Source organism: Chiloscyllium plagiosum, chromosome 30, assembly GCF_004010195.1.
Source record: "Chiloscyllium plagiosum isolate BGI_BamShark_2017 chromosome 30, ASM401019v2, whole genome shotgun sequence".
Taxonomy (NCBI): domain Eukaryota; kingdom Metazoa; phylum Chordata; class Chondrichthyes; order Orectolobiformes; family Hemiscylliidae; genus Chiloscyllium; species Chiloscyllium plagiosum.
Genome location: NC_057739.1, coordinates 42,546,498 through 42,565,543, shown reverse-complemented (window position 1 = coordinate 42,565,543; position 19,046 = coordinate 42,546,498). Strand labels below are relative to the sequence as shown.

Here is a 19,046-nt window from a genome sequence, read left to right as displayed (position 1 = left end):
ATCATCCTGCTTTCCCCCCACACCCTTTAATCCCTTTGTCCCTAAGGACTATACCTAATGGTATTAGAATTGTTACGTGCTGTTCTTTGACCTGTAGACTCAATGAGCCAAAGGGTCCATTTCTGTTTCACCAGGGCACACTGGTTCATGAAGTGCTTCTGCACTTTCTGCAAAGTTTTAGTTATACCAAGTAAAGCACTGGCTAGGAAACTGGGGACTTGGTTAGCACAGTTGGCTGGATGGCTGGTTTGAAATGCATGAGTGACACTAATAGCAGGGGTTCAATTCCCACACTGGCTGATATTACCATGAAGGATGACATACTGACAGCTCTAGGGACCTAGGTTTGATTCCACCCTTGGTGACTGTCTGTGTAGTTTGTACATTCTGCCCATGCCTGTATGGGTTTCCTCCCACAGTCCAAGGTTAGGTGGATTGGCCATGATAAAGTGTCTAGGGATGTGCAGGCTATACACCTCTGCTCCTGTACTTGAGTCCTCTTACTATGAAAGCCAACATACCATCTATCTTCTTCACATGACTATGCAGTGAGGGATGCTACAGTTGAACCTAGAACAGGGGCAATTAGATGATCCTCTGCTCCTATTTGCTGTTGGAAAATCAGTTGTGACAGAAGATTTCTGATTTAAATTTACCTTCTCCCCTTTGATGGGAAGGTCTTGGGATCACATCTCATTCCAGGAGCTTAGAGTTCAAGGTTCACATTCCAGAGTGGGCCAGAGGGGGGGTGCTGCACTGCTGGAAAGTACCCTTCTTGGATTGGGACATGAGGTGGGTAGGTGGGAAAGGGCAAGGGAGCTCTCTCTGGGCCAGCATCAATCTCTTACAAGTAACATCACAAAATCAGATCATCATCTCACAACCACTTTACAGTTGCTGCCTCTTACACGACCGGCAGCGACCACACTTCAAAAGGTACTTCAGCGGCTGGTCTGCTAGGTGTGAAAGGTGCTACATAAACGCAAGTCTTTATTTCTCAATTCCTGTTTGAAGGAGCTTGGTGTGCACTGGTTGGCTATTGAGTTTGCTGATTGCAACAGTGATTGTTTTCCACTAGCTATTGAGGGCTTTACCATATCCAGTGGTTATGAAAGGATATACATAAATATAATTCTTTGATCTCCCTGGAAAAGGGACCTTCATGTCCCAACTAAGGTAAAAATTACCACAGCCCCCTGCTCTCTCATGAGAGCGAAAGATAACTGATGATGGTTTGACCTGAGAGGAGATAATTGAGAATCATAAAATCCCTACAGTGTGGAATTAGGCCATTCAGCCTGCACCAACTCACCGAAGAGCATCCCACCCTCCTAACCCTGCATTCCCCATGGCTGACCCACCTAGCTTCACAATTTAGCATGACCAATCCACCTAACCTTGGGAGGAAACCCACACAGACATGGGGAGAACGTACAAACTCTCCACACAGGCCATCATCTGAGGGTGGAATCAAACCTGGGTCCCTGATGCTGTGAGGCAGCAGTGCTAACCACTGAGCCACCATGCCATCCTTCATAGTAACATCAGCCAGTGTGGCAATTGAATCCTTACTGTCAGTGTCACTCATGCATTGCAAGCCAGCCATCCAGCCAATTGAGCTAACCAAGCCCCTGCTTCTTAGCCTATGCTTTGCTTTGGATAGCTAACATTTTCCTGAAAGTCCGGGAGCTATTTCTTCACAAACCAGCTGGGGACAATATGCCAGAGCAAGTAGAGTAGAAACTCCTTAGCACTTGGATCATTGCCAAAGCTGGGGTGAGGTAGCAAGAGTTAAGTAAATTATTTGGAGTTTGAAATTGCGAGCCTTGGCTAGAAGTTATCTCAAGAGCATCTGTTGGGAGTTCAATGCGCACTAACCCCAAGTGTTCTGGGAACAATTTAGCAATCGGAAACTGAATTGTCTTTGTTATTCACTGCAGACGTATTGTAATTGTCATGCTGACTACCGCTCTAATTAGGTTATATCAGCTCACTGCTTGCAGCTCAGATGTGGGCCTTTGACATTGTGCTCAGAATGAGAATGTACGGAGAGTTGGCAGAGGTGTCTATAATTCCTCGATTTCATTTCTCTTCATTTTAGTGGCAGCGATAGGCCATTTAGAGTCATAGAGATGTACAGCATGGAAACAGACCCTTCAGTTCAACTCGTCCATGCTAACCAGATATCCTAACCTAATCTAGTCCCATTTGCCAGTACTTGGCTCATATCCCTCTAAACCCTTCCTCTTCATATACCCATCCAGATGCCTTTTAAATGTTGCAATTGTACCAGCCTCCACTACTTCCTCTGGCAGTTCATTCCATACATGTACCACCCTGTGTGAAATTGCTCTTTAGGTCCCTTCTAAATCTTTCCCCTCTCACCTTAAACCTATGCCCTCTAATTCTGGACTCCCCCACTCTGGGGAAAAGGCCTTGGCTATTCACCCTATCCATGCCCTCATGATTTTATAGACCTCTTTGAGGTCACCCCTCAGTCAGTTAACCATGATTTCAGTCTTCAAGACTCTCACTGAACTGTTCTTGCTTCCAGAAGAAGGAGATTTACTGTGGGGATTAGGCTACTGATGGATTTTGGCCCATGTTGAATGAGATTATTAGCACACTTCCAAACCAGGTGTTGCTATAGGACACTCCCTCTACATCACCAGCGGGAAGATTCATGTATATTCAAGCTATGAGCTGTGTCCCGCCCAGGCCATGACATAGAAGCAGAAATTAGGCCATTCAGCCCATCGAGTCTGCTCTGCCATTCAATCATGGCTAATAAGTTTCTCAATAGCAGGAGAATCAACATTCCGGGCATGAGCCCTTCTTCAAGAAGGGCTCATGCCCGAAATGTCGATTCTCCTGCTCCTTGGATGCTGCCTGACCTGCTGTGCTTTTCCAGCAACACATTTTCAGCTCTGATCTCCAGCATCTGCAGTCCTCACTTCCTGCTAATAAGTTTCTCGACCCCATTCTCCTGCTTTCTCCCCATAACCCTTGATCCGCTTCATAATCAAGAACTTTCCTATCTCTGTCTTAAATATAGTCAATGACCTGGCCTCCACAGCCTTCTGTGGCAATGAATCCCACAGATTTCCCACTCTCTGGCTGAAGACGTTTCTCCTTATCTCCATTCCAAAAGGTCTTCACTTTACTCTAAGGCTGTGCCCTCGGGTCCTTGTCCCTCTCGCCAATGGAAACATCTTTCCAGCATCCACTCTGTCCAGGTCATTCAATATTCTGTAAGTTTCAATTAGATCCCCCCTCATTCTTCTAAACTCCATCGAGTAAAGAAGCAGAGTCTTCAAGCTTTCCTTATGTGCTGAGCTGTTCATTCCTGGGACCATTCTCCTGAATCTCCTCTGAACAAGCTCCACTGTCAGTACACCCTTCCTGAGATATAGGACCCAAAACTGCACACAAAACTCCAAATGTGGAGAACAGTCAGCAGCATACTAGATAAGGGATAGCAAATCCTTCATAATCAATACTGGCTAAGTATGCAACTGCATGGTGCACTCTCTGAACACTAGCCTGGAAAATCTTTGACTCAGCTCCACTGTGATTCCCCCACAGCCAATCATCTGGTCTTGGAGCATATTACATTTAGAAATGTTATAAATATTCCAGAACCTGCAATAAAAATCCACTTGTCTCCATGTTTTGCTCAGCATGATTGCAGTGTTAATATTTACAGGAAGCATTCTAAAAGAGGCAGCAAAACAATGCTTTTCTTGAAACACCACAGTCGATGCTGAGGTGCCACAATGTATTTTTGACCCTCTCGCTATTCACACACACACACAGTCTTGGTAAGGCACACAGCCCAGAGGGATCGACAGTTTGCTGCCCCTCAATGTGTTACTGAGGGGCATTAGACAGTGACTAAATAAAATCCAGAAGACCTTCGGATGCGGTAAATCCGAAACAAAAACAGAAGTTGCTGGAAAAGCTCAGCAGGTTTGGCAGCGTCTGTGAAGAGAAATAAGAGTTAATATTTTGGGTCCGAATTGAGGGAAGGGTCACTGCCAGACCTGCTGAGCTTTTCCAGCAACTTCTGCTTTTGATCAGACAGGGACTGTTCCCACTATGCCTGTCCGACAGCTGCCCCAAACTACAGTGATGTGAACCTGAAGCTTAGAATGTGGCAGTCTGCAACTGTTGGTCAAGGACAACAGTTTGTATTGAAATGCCATCACGTTTCAGGCTGAGTGCTTTTCACCGACTTGTTGGCCCTCTGGGTGCAGTTGATGTTTGTCCCACTGAGCCTCAAACACCCAGGATTCTCTGGTGCTGCTCCAAGGGAGAGGAGCTGTGTTTCTGGCCTATACGGGATCCCCAGTGCAGTAATTTACAAAAGAATACAGACCAGAAATGGCCATTGCACTTTATCGACAAGGAAGAGATGAGAAGATGGTAATGACACCACCTCAAGGATGACCTAGAGCTCTCAAGGATAGTGGAATCAAGGGTTATGGAGATAAGGCAGGAAGAGGATACTGATTAGGAATGATCAGCCATGATCATATTGAATGGCGGTGCAGGCTCGAAGGGCAGTATGGCCTACTCCTGCACCTATTGTCTATTGTCTACCTCCAGTCCCGAGTACTGAATCCTTGGTAATAACGGTAATGACACCATCTCCAGCCCCAAATACTGAACTCTTGGTAATGATGGTAATGACACCATCTCCGGCCCCAAATACTGAACCCTTGGTAATGATGGTAATGACACCATCTCCAGCCCCAAATACTGAATCCTTGGTCATGATGGTAATGACACAATCTCCAGCCCCGAGTACTGAACCCTTGGTAATGATGATAATGACACCATCTTCAGCCCCGAGTACTGAACCCTTGGTAATGACGGTAATGACACCATCTCCAGCCCCGAGTACTAAAACCTTGGTAATGATGATAATGACACCATCTCCAGCCCCGAGAACTGAACCCTTGGTAATGACGGTAATGACACCATCTCCAGCCCCGAGTACTGAAACCTTGGTAATGACGGTAACTACACCATCTCCTGCCCCAAATACTGAACCCTTGGTAATGATGGTAATGACATCATCTCCAGCCCAGAGTACTGAATCCTTGGTAATGATGGTAATGACACCATCTCCAGCCCCGAGTACTGAATCCTTGGTAATGATGGTAATGACACCATCTCCAGCCCCGAGTACTGAACCCTTGGTAATGACGGTAATGACACAATCTCCAGCCCCGAGTAGATTAGATTATATTAGATTACTTTACAGTGTGGAAACAGGCCCTTCGGCCCAACAAGTCCACACCGACCCGCCGAAGCGCAACCCATCCATACATTTGCCCCTTACCTAACACTACGGGCAATTTAGCATGGCCAATTCACCTGACCTGCACATTTTTGGACTGTGGGAGGAAACCGGAACACCCGGAGGAAACCCACGCAGACACGGGGAGAATGTGCAAATTCCACACAGTCAGTCGCCTGAGGCAGGAACTGAACCTGGGTCTCTGGCGCTGTGAGGCAGCAGTGCTAACCACTGTGCCACCGTGCCGCCCACTGAACCCTTGGTAATGATGATAATGACACCATCTCCAGCCCTGAGTACTAAACCCTTGGTAATGATGATAATGACACCATCTCCAGCCCCGAGTACTGAACCCTTGGTAATGACACCAGCTCCAGCCCTGAGTACTGAACCCTTGGTAATGATATTAATGACACCATGATCCTATCTATCTCTTGGAGACAGTAAGGACTGCAGATTTTGGAAGCCAGACACAATTGATGTGAAGCGGCTGTGTTATTTCCTATCTATCTCTGTTTTAAGTACACTCAATGGCAGCCTTCTGTGGCAATGAGTTCCACCGATTCCCCATTTCTGGCCAAAGAAATTCCTCCTCATCTCAGTTCTAAAAGGTCATTCCTTCACTCTGAGGCTATGCCCTCGTGTCTTAGTCTCTCCTACTCATGGAAACATCTTCTCCATGTCCACTCTATCCAGGCCTCTCAGTATTCTATAGCTTCAATCAGAATCCACCTCATCCTTCTAAAGTCCATCAAGGACAGACTCAGAGTCCTCAACCGCTTCTTAAAACACAAGCACTTTGTCCCCAGGATCATTCTTGCAAACCTCCTCAGGACTCCCTCCAAAGGCCGCACATCCTTCCTTAGATACGGAGCCCAAAACTGCTCGCAATATTCTAAATGCGATCTGACTAGAGCCTTATGCAGCCTCAGCAGTACATCCCTGCTCCTGTATTCTAACCCTCTTGAAATGAATGCTAACATTGCACTTATCTTCCTAACTGCCAAATGAACCTGCATGTTAGCATGAAGAGAATCCTGAACTAGGCCTCCCAAGTCCACTTGTGCTTCAGATTTCTGAAGCCCTTCCCCATTTAGAAAATAGTCTACACCTCTATTCTTTCTGTTCTAACCTCACACTGTCCCACATTGTGTTCCATCTGTCCACTTCTTTGCCCACACTCCTAGCTTGCTCTATGACCTTCTGCAGTCTCCCCACTTCCTCAACACTTCTTCCCCATCTTTATGTCACCTGCAAACTTAGCAACAATACCCTCAGTTCCTTCATCCGCATCGTTACGGTATAATGTGAATAGTTGGGGTCCAAACAAGGGGTGATGTCCTTACTGCTGACCCTGCCCTTACTGCTGACCCTGCCCTTACTGCTGACCCTGCCCTGTGACCATCATCGCTATCACTCACCTGTGGCCTTCAGCAACATTAAGCATCCAGTGGCTGCATTACTGGCAGTGGCCACCACTCCCAGTGGTACTGCTGAGCAATTCCAGCCCATGACTGGGGGATGGAACAAGGGTATATTGACTTCTGATCCTGGAGCAAGACCTCAAGCTGAAAGGAAGAGACATGGAGAGTGCACTGGTTTCACAGCTGTTGGGGTAAGACTCCATCATCTCCGTTCAATGCTACCCATTAATCTGCTTCTCTCTCCCTGGATGCTGACTGACCTACTGATTATTTCCAATATTTCTGTTTTTAGCTTAGGTTTCCAACCTCTGCAGTGTTTCATTTCCAGAATGAAGTTTGCAGGAAAAGCAGAATGATTCCACATGCAATTCAACGCAGAGAAATGTGAGGCAATGCCTTTTGGAAATAAAAATACTAACTTTGGATGGAAAAATGGAGCAGAGTCCAAATATGGATATATAATCTACTAAAGTGAGCATCAAAGGTAGGTAGGGCTATAAAAAGAAAGATTAACATTGCCTCGAGAGTTATTGAAGACAATATTAATGGAAGATTTGGCTTATTAGTAAAATAATTAATGTTTGTATTAAAAAATGGGACTTACCCTATCTCCAGGGGGGCCAGGAGGACCTTCCACTTTCCCATCATCCCCATGTTCACCCTGCAATGAGAAAAATCTTGATTTTAATTTCCTTCAATGCCTCTCAGCATTGACCCTTCAACAGTGCGGCACTCACTCAGCACTGACTCTCCAACAGTGTGGCGCTCCCTCAGCACTGACCCTCCGACAATGTGGCACTCCCTCAGCGCTGACGCTACAACAGTGCCCACTCCCTCAGCATTGACTCTCCGATACTGTGGCACTCCCTCAGCACTGATTCTCCGACAGTGTGGTGCTCCCTCAGTGCTGTCCCTCTGATAATGCGGCACTTCCTCAGCACTGACCCTCCAACAGTGCAGTATTCACTCAGCACTGACTCTCCGACAGTGCGGCGTTCCCTCAGCACAGACCCTCTGATAGTGGCCGCTCTCTCATTACTGACTCTCCGACAGTGCGACACTCCCTCAGCACTGACCCTCTGACAGTGCGGCGCTCCCTCAGCAGTGACCCTCCGACAGTGCGATGCTCCCTCAGCACTGACCCTCCGACAGTGCAGCATCTCAACTTAGTGAGGACAGACACTCAAAGAGTTGCCCAACATCTACAAGGCACAGGTCACGAGTGTGATGGAATACTGCTCACTTGCCTGGATGGGTGCAGCTCCAACAACACTTGAGACCATCCAGGACAAAGTAACCTTCTTGATCTGTATTCTATCCACTACCTGCAGCATCTACGCCCTCCTCTGCCAATGCTCAGTAGCAGCCGTGTACACTATTTACAAGGTGCACTGTAGAAATTCACCAAAAATTTTCAGACAGCACCTTCTGACCATTTCCATCTAGAAGGACAAATACATGGGAATACCATCCTCTGGAAGTCCCCTCCAAACCCCACAGCATCCTGACTTGGAAATATACTGCTATTCCTTCACTGTCATTGGGTCAAAATCCTGGAATACCCTCTCTAAGGGCGTACCTATGTATGGACTGGAGTGTTCAAGAAAGCAGCTAAACATCATCTTCTCAAAGCGCAATTAGCGATGGGCAATAAAGACTGGTCCAGCCAGCAATACCCAATGCCAGCAGGGAAGAAGAAAAAAGTCAATTTGCAGGCCTACTGGGATTAATTGGAGAGCCCTTTCAAAGAGTTGGGGCCGAATGGCCTCTCTCTGTGCTGCACCATCCCATAATCCTATTGGACTTTCCCAAAAATGTGACGACAAATTGGCTCTCCACATTTTACTGCAAAGTTGTGAACTTGCAAACTTTTACTGCAAACTCCGCTCCATGTGAGTCACAACAGCAGACGTTATGAAACTATTTTCTTTCCTAATCTTCCAGTGAAGCAGCATCTTCCTCTCCCTCTGGCTCGTGTGCAGACAGCAAGTTAATTTTGACTGTCAGAATTTGGCAGTTGTTCCCGCCTTCAGGGCCGCTCGCGAAACTTGTGGAGTTTGTCTCTCGTGGGTCCAATACAGCTGTTTCTAATCGCAGATACTGGAGAGGTGAATCAGCAATGAACTGCAGAACTCTGTCCCATTTCGCTAACGTCTGGAGAGCTCATTGAGTTTTAAACCAACCAAATAAAACCCGGAATGTCAGAACAACTGGAAAATGGGAGTAATTACTCTCAAAGCTGGTTTAAGAGCTCGATCTTTTCCATCTCCCCTCCAGTGAACACAATAACTTTTTACTTTACAATGTACAATTGCTATATTTGGAAACCTGAGCTGCTTGCTTCACTCTCCAATTTCACTGTTGAATTTTATTCAAACCATCTAGAAAATGAATCTTTTCTGAAGCCAGAAATGAGTCGCTGTTTGCAAATATGTTGATGGTGATTGTCACACTCTGAAATATGATTTGGTTTTACTGAAGGCCCAAATGAATGAGTCCCTCACCATAGCCCCCAAATTTACTGCTGATGTGGTTTACTGCATTTATCTTCAATATCTTCGCCTGTTCCTGAATAGCAACATTAAGCCAATTGCTAACACTTTCTGACAAAGGTGTTTTGTATCATATAAATCGATTGCCACTCAGGTCAAAAGTCAACCTAATTGGGGGCTATGGTAGAGAAGGCTAAGTGGAAATTATTTGCAAGCATTCAAAATCATAAAGGGTTTTGATTATGGTAGACAAAGAGAAAACTGCTCTCAATAGCGAGAGGTACAAAGATGTGGGGACAGATTATATGCAGGAAATAGAGGGGAATACAGAACAACCTTGATTATTCGAATGAGACGGGCGGAGAATGTTTTGTTCAGATTATTGATTGTCTGGATAACTGAGCTGATCGTAAATAAGTGGTAATTTCAGAGTGCTGGTTATCTGAACATGCCTTGGTTGTCTGGCAATGCATGCTATGATGCCATTTAACCAATAACTGGTCTATCGTTAACAAGCGGTAATTTGAGTACCGGTTATCAAACATGCCTCAGTAATCCGGCAATGCACATTATAATGCCATTTAACTGATAACTGAATGCCGTTTTTAACGGATCTTGAGATCTTGTTTGGATAATCTAAAATTTGGATAATTGATGTTCGGATAATCGAAGTTGTTCTGTATTAGGAAGACCTGGAACCCATTCCCCAGAAGTGTGTTGATTTGACTTTGATTTGATCTATTGTAGTCACATGTACCGAAGTACAGTGAAAAGTTTTGTTTTGCAAGCAGTACAGGCAGATCATTATCAAAAAAGGACATACAAATCAAAAGGTGCTTCGACAGAGTGAGGCATACAAGGTTATGGCTGTACAAGAGGTGCACAAAGCAAGATCAACATCATTTGAAGTTAGAGAGGTCCATTAATCAGTCAAATATCAGGAGGGAGGAAGCTGTTCTTAAACCTGGAGGGAGAAACGGTGGATGGTTTCAAAGGAAACTGGATGGACACTTTAAGGAAGTAGACCTGCCGCGATAGAGTGGGGGAATGGGACTGACTGGATTGTTACCCAGAGAACGCGCATGAGATTAATGGGCCAACTAATCTCACTCTGCACTCTGGTAACTCTATATTTTTTGTGAGAAACATGTATAATATATTTTGGGAATTAGATTTCAACAGACGAAGATGGATGTGGGTCAGTTCAAGAAGTTGTGGTTTCAAGGTTGGTAAGTCCATTTGAAACAGTGACCTTAGTTATATCAATTCCGTGTGATTGAAGTTGAGTGCCTGGGAGAAAACCTGTTGTGTTAATGAATGAAATATTTATACCTGTGGCTTTATGACAGGCAGAGTAAATGCATTATGTTTTATTTCAAAGCAACCTGTAAAAGAACTAGGGAGGTCATCAGCAAAAACTGTTTAATGCCAGAAGTGGTGAGGATGAACAGATTAAACAGAAGTATTCAAAGGGGAATCAAGTGAATATTTCATGGGGAAGATAATTGCAGGGACACAGGGAAAGCGATGGAGAGATGTACTGATTGGATTGTTCATTCAAAGGGCCAGCACAGATTCACTGTACCAAATGGCCTACTCCCACACTATACTGTTCTACGTTTCACTTTAATTTGACCGTATGAAAATTATTAGAAGAAAAATTCTAATTTCAAGATGCAGTGCTTTCCTTTAACTTCATGAGAATCAGCTGGTCTCTAACAGACCATCAAAAAATAACCAACAATATAATCTTCAGTCCTTCAATCCCCTGTGTCTCCTGACAACACTGCAATATATTATAAAACCCAAACCAACTCCTCTTGAACTGGGGATATCTCCAATGGGAAAACAATGCAAATTCAAGTGACTTAAAAGAATCAAATCATAACCCTCAATTCCCTTAATGATGAAAAATCTTTCTATCCCAGCCTCGAATATACTGAATGACACAGCCTCAACAGCCCTCTGAAGTAAAGAATTCCACAGATTTACTCCCCTCTGACAGAAGAAATTCCTCTTCATCTCTGTCTGGAATGTACAAGATTCTTAGGGGGAAAAGTCCAGACAGGGTAGATGCAGACAAGATATTCCTAATGGTGGGTGAGTCTAGAACCAGGGGAGGTCACAGTCTGAGGATTCAGGGTCAACCATTTAGGACAGAGATGAGACATTTCTTCACTCAAATTGCAGTGAGCCTGTGGAATGCATTACCACAGGAAGTAGTTGACGCCAAAACATTGAATATATTCAAGACATGGCTAGGTATAGCACTTGGGTCAATAGGATCAAAGGTTATGGGGCGAAAGCAGGATTTGGCTATTGAGATGGACGGACAGCCATGATTGTGATGAATGGCGGAATAGGCTCAATGGGCTGATTGACCTCCCTTTGCTCCCATCTTCTATGTTTCTATGACCCCTGACTCTGAGATGATGCCGTCTGCTGTTAGACTCACCCACAAGGAAAAACAACTTCTCCGCATCGATCTTGTCAGGACCCTTCCCCCCCAGGAATCTGTACGTTTCAATGCAGAATGCAAGTGTAGTGATTGGAAGCAGGTGGACCTCACTGACTACTAGGTCCTTGATTAGGGTTGTTAACCTGGGCCAATCAGGAAAGCCCCGGCTGACCAATATTAACAGGAGATTAACCAGGAGATTTAGAATCTCCTCAATTCAGGGAAGAGAAAAAAAAAGAAACGAGAAAAATTAACAGAAGTTAGAATCTCCTCAGTTTAGGGACTGACTCTGAGCTGGCTGGCCACAGCCAGTGGACCGTGTACATGTAAATAAAGGGTGACCTGGCGATGGCATACTGGCCTCTGTGCAGTTATTTCAGCAACAAATGTTAAAAACATGAAATTCACAAATCCAGGCTGACATCATGAGGATCAGCAAATCCTTCTATGCCAGTCTGTATCACTTGAAGCCAACTGACAGCATGGCTTCCCAGTCGTTCCTGTCCTCTATCACGGAGGTCTTAGACGACAGAACACCGGGAGAGGCTGGACCAGCCATTATCTCTGGATGAGCTGACTAAGGCCCTCGAGTCCTTCGAAAAGAATAAAACTCCCGGAAGCGACAGTTTACCAGTCGAGTTCTATTCTGCTCTATGGGACTTGATTGGCCAGGACCTGCTGGAGGTATATGTCAGTATGCTTGTGGCAGGTACCATGAGCGAATCCATGAGGAAAGGCATCATCACCCTCATCTACAAGCAAAATGGGGAGAGGGAGGAACTCAGAAATTGGAGACCAATCTCACTATAAAATGCGGATTACAAAATCTTGTCTAAGGTCATCGCCAACTGGGTCAAGTCTGCTCTGGGGTCGGTGATTCACCCTGACCAAACCTGTGCTGTGCGGGGCAGGAAGATCGCTGAGAGTCTCACACTCCTCAGGGATACGATCGCCTACGTGCAGGACAGAGGGTTGGACACCTGCCTGATCAGCCTGGACCAGGAGAAAGCCTTTGACAGGATATTGCATATGTATATGAGGGATATTCTCTCCAAAATGGGCTTTGGGGAGGGAATCTGCAATTGGATCAGACTGCTCTACACCAGTATTGTCAGTGCAGTCTCAATCAATGGATGGGAATCAGATAACTTCCCAGTCAGATCTGGAGTCAGGCAGGGCTGCCCCCTCTCTCCTGCCTTGTTTGTGTGCTGCATAGAGCCATCTGCTGAATCCATCAGGAAGAATGCGAGCCTGGGAGGAGTGACTATTCCTGGCAGCGGGGGGCCTGCAGGTTAAGGCCTCCCTGTACATGGATGATGTCGCCGTTTTCTGCTCGGATCCACTGTCCGTGCCCAGACTGATGTGCATATGTGACCAGTTCGAACGGGCCTCGGGGGCCAAGGTAAACCAAGGCAAGAGTGAGACCATGCTCTTCGGGAACTGGGCCAACCAATCCTCGATCCCCTTCACCATCAGGACTGACCATCTGAAGATGCTGGGTATTTGGTTCGGAGTGGCTGGGGCGTGCGCCAAGTCTTGGGAGGAGTGGATCAGGAAAGTGAGGCAGAAATTAGGCTGGTGGAAGCAAAGGTCGCTCTTCATCGCAGGAAAAATCCTGGTAATCAGGTGTGAGGTACTGTCAGTGTTGTTATTTGTGGCACAGGTCTGGCCTATTCCCAGAACCTGTGCCGTCGCAGTCACCCGGGCCATCTTCCACTTCATGTGGAGATCAAAGATGGACCGGGTCCGGAGGGACAGCATGTATAAAGATCTGGGCAATGGGGGGGGGAAAAACACGTCCAGTGCCACCCTCACCCTGATGGCCATCTTTGTGTGCAGCCGCATCAAGCTGTGCGTGGATCCCCGGTACACAAACACCAAGTGTCACTACGAGGTTCTACCTGTCCCCGGTGTTGCGAAGGATGGGCCTGGCCTCGCTGCCGCGGAATGCTCCGTATCACCTGTCCTTCGTGGAGCAAATTATGAAGAAAAACACCTTTGACCACAAGTCCACCAGGAAGTGGTCAGCACATAGTGTCCTTGAGACCCTTTGGGAAAAGGAGAGGGTGGATCCTATTGAGCAGTTCCCTGAGCAGACTGTCAAAGCCATTTGGCAGAATGCCTCATCGCCAGAACTTTCCAACAAGCACCAAGACATGGCTTGGCTGGTGGTGAGAAGGGCTCTGCCTGTGAGATCGCTTATGCACGCCCGGACTCTCTGCCCCACTGCACGCTGCCCTTGAAGCGGCTGTGAAGGGGACGAGACTGTCACACACCTCCTTCTGGAATGTGCCTACACAAAGGAAGTCTGGAGAGGAATGCAGTGGTGTTTGTTGAGGTTCGTCCCGAGCAGCTCCGTAACACGGGACTCCGTGTTCTACGGTCTGTTCCCCAGGACGCACACCGAGACGAACATCAACTGTGCCTGGAGGATCATCAACTTGGTGAAAGACGCTCTCTGGGTGGTCCAAAACCTGTTGATCTTCCAGCTGAAGGAGTTGACCCCGACTGAGTGTTGCAGACTGACACATTCCAAGGTCCAGGACTACGTGCTGAGGGACTCGCTGAAGCTTGGGACAGCTGCTGTCAAGGCGTGGTGGGAAAAGACCACCGTGTAAGGTCTGCCTGCCTAAGAAGAACAGAGGGGCCCACTCAGTAATTGGGCTCCGCTGACGCCTCAGCAGAATACCTGGATGGTCAAAGTACAGACTTGTATATACGAATGATTAATTCCGATCTCTGTACGTAAAGAAATGGAATGTATACATATGTATGGCATCACCAATTGTATAGATATCAAAATAATTTTATGAATAAAGTAATTTTTTTGAAATAAAAAGAGAGAAATTCACAAATCCACATTTGATGGTCACCAGGATGTGCGCAGCTATTAAATTTCACCTTTCAGAAATGCAGTGTCACAGTTGCAGTGCTAACCCACCAGTACTTCGCTCCAGAAATAGAGGTCAAATAATAATGATCAGAATGTGACCCTCATCCCTTGCCTTCTCTCAATGGGAGTAGCGATACACTGGAGAAGCAAGGGTGGTATGGTGGCTCAGAGGTTAGCACTGCTGCCTCACAGTGCTAGGGACCCGGGTTACTGTCTGTGTGAAATTTGCACATTCTCCCCATGTCAGCGTGGGTTTCCTATGGGTGCTCCAGCTTCCTCCTACAATCCAAAGATGTGAAGGTTAGGTGACTTGCCCATAGTGTTCAGGAATGTGTAGGTTAGGTGAATTAGACATGGGTAAATGTAAAGTAAATGGATAGGGTAATGGGTCTGGGAGGGTTACTCTTTGGAGGGTCGGTATGGACTTGTTGGGCCAAATGGCCTGTTTCCACACTGTAGGGATTCTGTGAGGTGCAAGAGATCTTAAGAGACTTCTATTAAGTACATAAAACAACAAGCTACCAACTAGTGAGCAAAACGACTATTTCACCTTTGATTCAGCCCAGTCTCCAATGCACAAAGCCCTTTGCAGACGTGTGGGGCTGCAGGCCTTCTGGTTTAGTGAGTACAGAATGAGATGTTGACCCAGTTCATGTAATAGTCTGTTCAATGATTTACCTGGGCACATTGAAAGTGAGCGTGGGGCATGTGCCACCATGGTGACCGACAGGAGCAGGACATTTAAAGTGACGGAGTTGCGCAAAGGTGGAGCTGAAAATCTGCCTGTTCAGTTGTTATAGGTCATTCACTCTCCCACTTCACCTGTTGTCACTGGCAAAGCACAATTTAGCTTCATGAAGCTTCCAGTGCTGACCAATATAAAAGTTACGTTCAAACATATGATGGTTGTTACCTTTTCACCTTTCGGGCCCGGTGGTCCTTTTGGTCCCAGTGGTCCTTTATGTCCCTATAAAAGACAAAAATGACTTTTAAACGCACTTTTCTACTGCAATGTAATGTTTATCTGTAATCTGATTATCTGACGGTAATGTTTATCCTTTTAACTTTATTTCTTATTTTTGAACTTATACTATGAATCACTGTAAGGTAATGTAACCTTTTTTACTTCTCCATTTTCTAAGATTTGTACCCAGGTACTTTGTACCCTAAGATGGCGCTGTGTGGGACAACATTGTAAACTTTTCACTGTACTCCTGTACTTGAGTACATGTGACACTCAAACCTAATTCTAATTCTATTTCACAACTGAGTTAAAGTCAACAGCTAAAAGCATTAATTATTTCTTTCACACAATGTAGGCGTCACTGACTATGCCTGTCTCTAAATGCCCTTGATATGAATGGCTGGGTGGGCCATTTTGCGAAGGATGGTAAGTTATTGAAGGAAAAGCGAGTGAAACCATTGAATGATACATTCTGGTCCATCGGGTGTTATAAATTTCCAAGTAGCTGTGATTTTTCTTTCTGAAACAACCTCATAGCTGTGGGTTTGGAGTTACGTGTCAGTCAGGCCATGTAAGGATAGCAGGGATCCTTCTCTAAAGGACACTAATGAACCAGATGGGATTTTGTTACCTGTTGCCTTACTGGCTGCTAATTCGGTTTGTAGTGATCTTAGTAAGGGAATGGGTGAGCATAAAGCGCCAATAACAATTCCATCAGAAATGCCAGCCTATTGTGTATACACTGGCTCTCCATCTATTACCATTCTCCTGCCGTCTCCCTGTAACTCTGCACACTTGTTCCTTTTCACATACCTTTCTGACATCCTCTTGAATGACACCTGGTTCACGGAGGTGTAGTGCATTCCAGACCCTGACCACTCGCTGCGCTGATCAGCTTCTTGATATCCAGTAGAATCACCTGAGGTCTGTGCCCTCTCCTTCTTGATTCCTTCCATCACTTTTGTACTGGCTACTGCAGCCAGATTCCCCTCATCACTTTGAACGCCTCTGTCAAATTTCCCCACACCCTTCCCCTCTCCAAAGAAAACTATCCCCATTTCTCCAGCCTCGGGATGTAACTGATGCAGACTGCAAACACGCTATGATATGTCAAGTATGATCCCAATGTTGGTGTGCAGGGGCTTGATAATAGTTGGTACAGGACCCAGCTTGACCTGGAATACCATTTCTCTGTCGATTCAGACATGCAATGAATTTAGTGCACAGTGTGTGAGAGTTATGGAATATGAGTGATGGGTCTCATTTCTGATCCCTCTCTGTTGGGGCCTGGATGATCCAATGGCCACTTCCATCAAGTTAGAAGTTTCATTCAAACGTTTCTGTTAAGGGGAGGTGATGACCCAGTGGTACTGCCAAATCCTAGCCACCCGACGACTGGAAGAAGAACATCTCATCTTCTTCCTTGGACATGGAATCAACGTTGATTTCACCAGTTTCCTCATATCCCCTCCCCCACCTTATCCCAGATACAACTCTCCAACTCAGCATCGCCCTCAGGACCTGTGCTACCTGTCCAACTTCCTTCCCACCTATACACTCCACCCTCTGCTCATCCTATCACCATCACCCCCCATCTTCATCTACCTATTGCATTCCTGTTTCACTAATCCCCTTTAGGGAGGGAAGCTGCCATCTTTCCCTGGTCTGGCCTACATGTGACTCCAGACCCACAGCAATGTGGTTGACTCTTAACTGCCCTCTGAGTAATTAGGGATGGGCAATAAATACTGGCCTGGCCAGCGATGCCCTCATCCAGTGAGTGAATAATAAAATAAAAAGTCAGACTTCACCCCATCACTGTAAAAACCCAGTAGGGTGTGGAGTCAGTTAGCTCATTTGACTGGACTGCTGGCTTACAATGTAAAATAATATCAACAGCGTGGGCTCAATTCCCACACGAGCTGAGATTAACAAGGAGGACTGTCCTTCTCAACCTCTCCCCTCAACTGAGGTGTGGTGACACCTTGGGTTAAACCACCACCAGACTTCACCTTTTAAATGAGAGAGGAAAGGCAGTGAGTGCTTGGTTAAAGTGATAGATTGATCTGAGGGAACCCTGGACTGTCTCTGTCTGCTTTTCCTACCAGATAGACGTAAATAGGGTTTTGAGAAGAGGGAGGATTTAGTTGTAAATTTGCTGAGATTGTAGTGAGTCAGAGGAGACTGCAATCTCTTTTGGGCTATAATTTATTGCCATGGGGGATCTGCATAATATTTCCAATTTTTTCTCTCACATTATCCATGAGATTTTTCCTTTTGTGGTTCTTTTGCTGCCTCTTGCCAGTGGTGACATTATCCAGGGAGAGAGGGTTGGCAGTGTACTGGTGTAGGAGGTTGACTGGACTGGGTGGATTTGATGACCCTTCGTAAATGTTTAGACACTTGGGTGAAAAAAACATTTTTCATCATATGGGAAAGGAAGGGCTCTTGTGTGAAGGTTCACTGCTTTAAATCAAAGCATCAAATGTTGTCCACTGGCCGGGGGTGGGGGGGGGCTTCTGGGGATCACTCAAAGTGTTTGAAGATTTAAAACAAGTCAAAGTTCTTGGGTTCTTTTTTCAGTCACAAAACTCATTATGGTAGAGAAAGAGACCACTTGGCCCTTGAACTCCATCCTGGATCTCTGTAAAGTAAACCAGGAGTTACCAAGCGCATTAATCTGTTATAACCCTGAAAGTTAATTTCAAGGTGCCCCAACAAATTTCCTTTTGAAATTATTCATTGTCTTTGATTCCACACCCTTCCAGTAAATTCCAGGTTAGGAATGCAGGATATAGAAACTGGACAAGGCCATTCAGCCCATCATTCAATCTCACCATGGCTGACTGAATACTTCAACATCACCCAGTCCACCCTGTACCCATAATTCTGTACACCAGATGGTTACCATTTTCTCAGTTAAAAATGTTTTTCCTCACGTTCACCCTCTCTTTCCCAAAATCTTAAATATACCTTCCTTCTCCCTTGCAACATCAGCTAATGAGAAGATGTTTCATGATTGCTACCTCATCTAAACCAGTCATAATCCTCTATCAGGTGTCTCTTCAGTTCCCCAGCTTCTCTGACCTACCTTATTGCCCTCTGGAACTGGCAATTCTCCTCTCTATCCTCTCAAGGATCTGCAAACTCACTCCCCGTCATTTATCTGGTGCCGCGCTTTATTCTATTTTAATTCTGCTCAGCCCTTGACACTAGAAAGCATAGGAGGAGAAAGTGAGGTCTGCAGATGCTGGAGATCAGAGATGGAAATGTGTTGCTGGAAAAGCGCAGCAGGTCAGGCAGCATCTAGGGAACAGGAGAATCGACATTTCGGGCATTAGCCGCTGGAAAAGCGCAGCAGGTCAGGCAGCATCTAGGCAACAGGAGAATCGACGTTTCGGGCATTACCCTTCTTCAGGAATGAGGAAAGTTGGTCCAGCAGGCCTGCTGGACCAACTTTCCTCATTCCTGAAGAAGGGCTAATGCCCGAAACGTCGATTCTCCTGTTCC

General features: G+C 45.9%; 1 protein-coding gene across 1 annotated transcript in view; it reads right to left on the bottom strand.

The window, feature by feature from the left end:
- Positions 1-19,046, bottom strand: part of col27a1b (collagen, type XXVII, alpha 1b) — a 551,847-nt gene that overhangs the window by 35,701 nt on the left and 497,100 nt on the right. Inside the window, exons 41-42 of the mRNA XM_043719710.1 lie at positions 15,486-15,539; positions 7,334-7,390 (exon numbers count right to left, since the gene is read on the bottom strand). Coding sequence (XP_043575645.1) covers positions 7,334-7,390; positions 15,486-15,539 — 111 coding nt within the window. The remainder of the gene's footprint in view (positions 1-7,333; positions 7,391-15,485; positions 15,540-19,046) is intronic.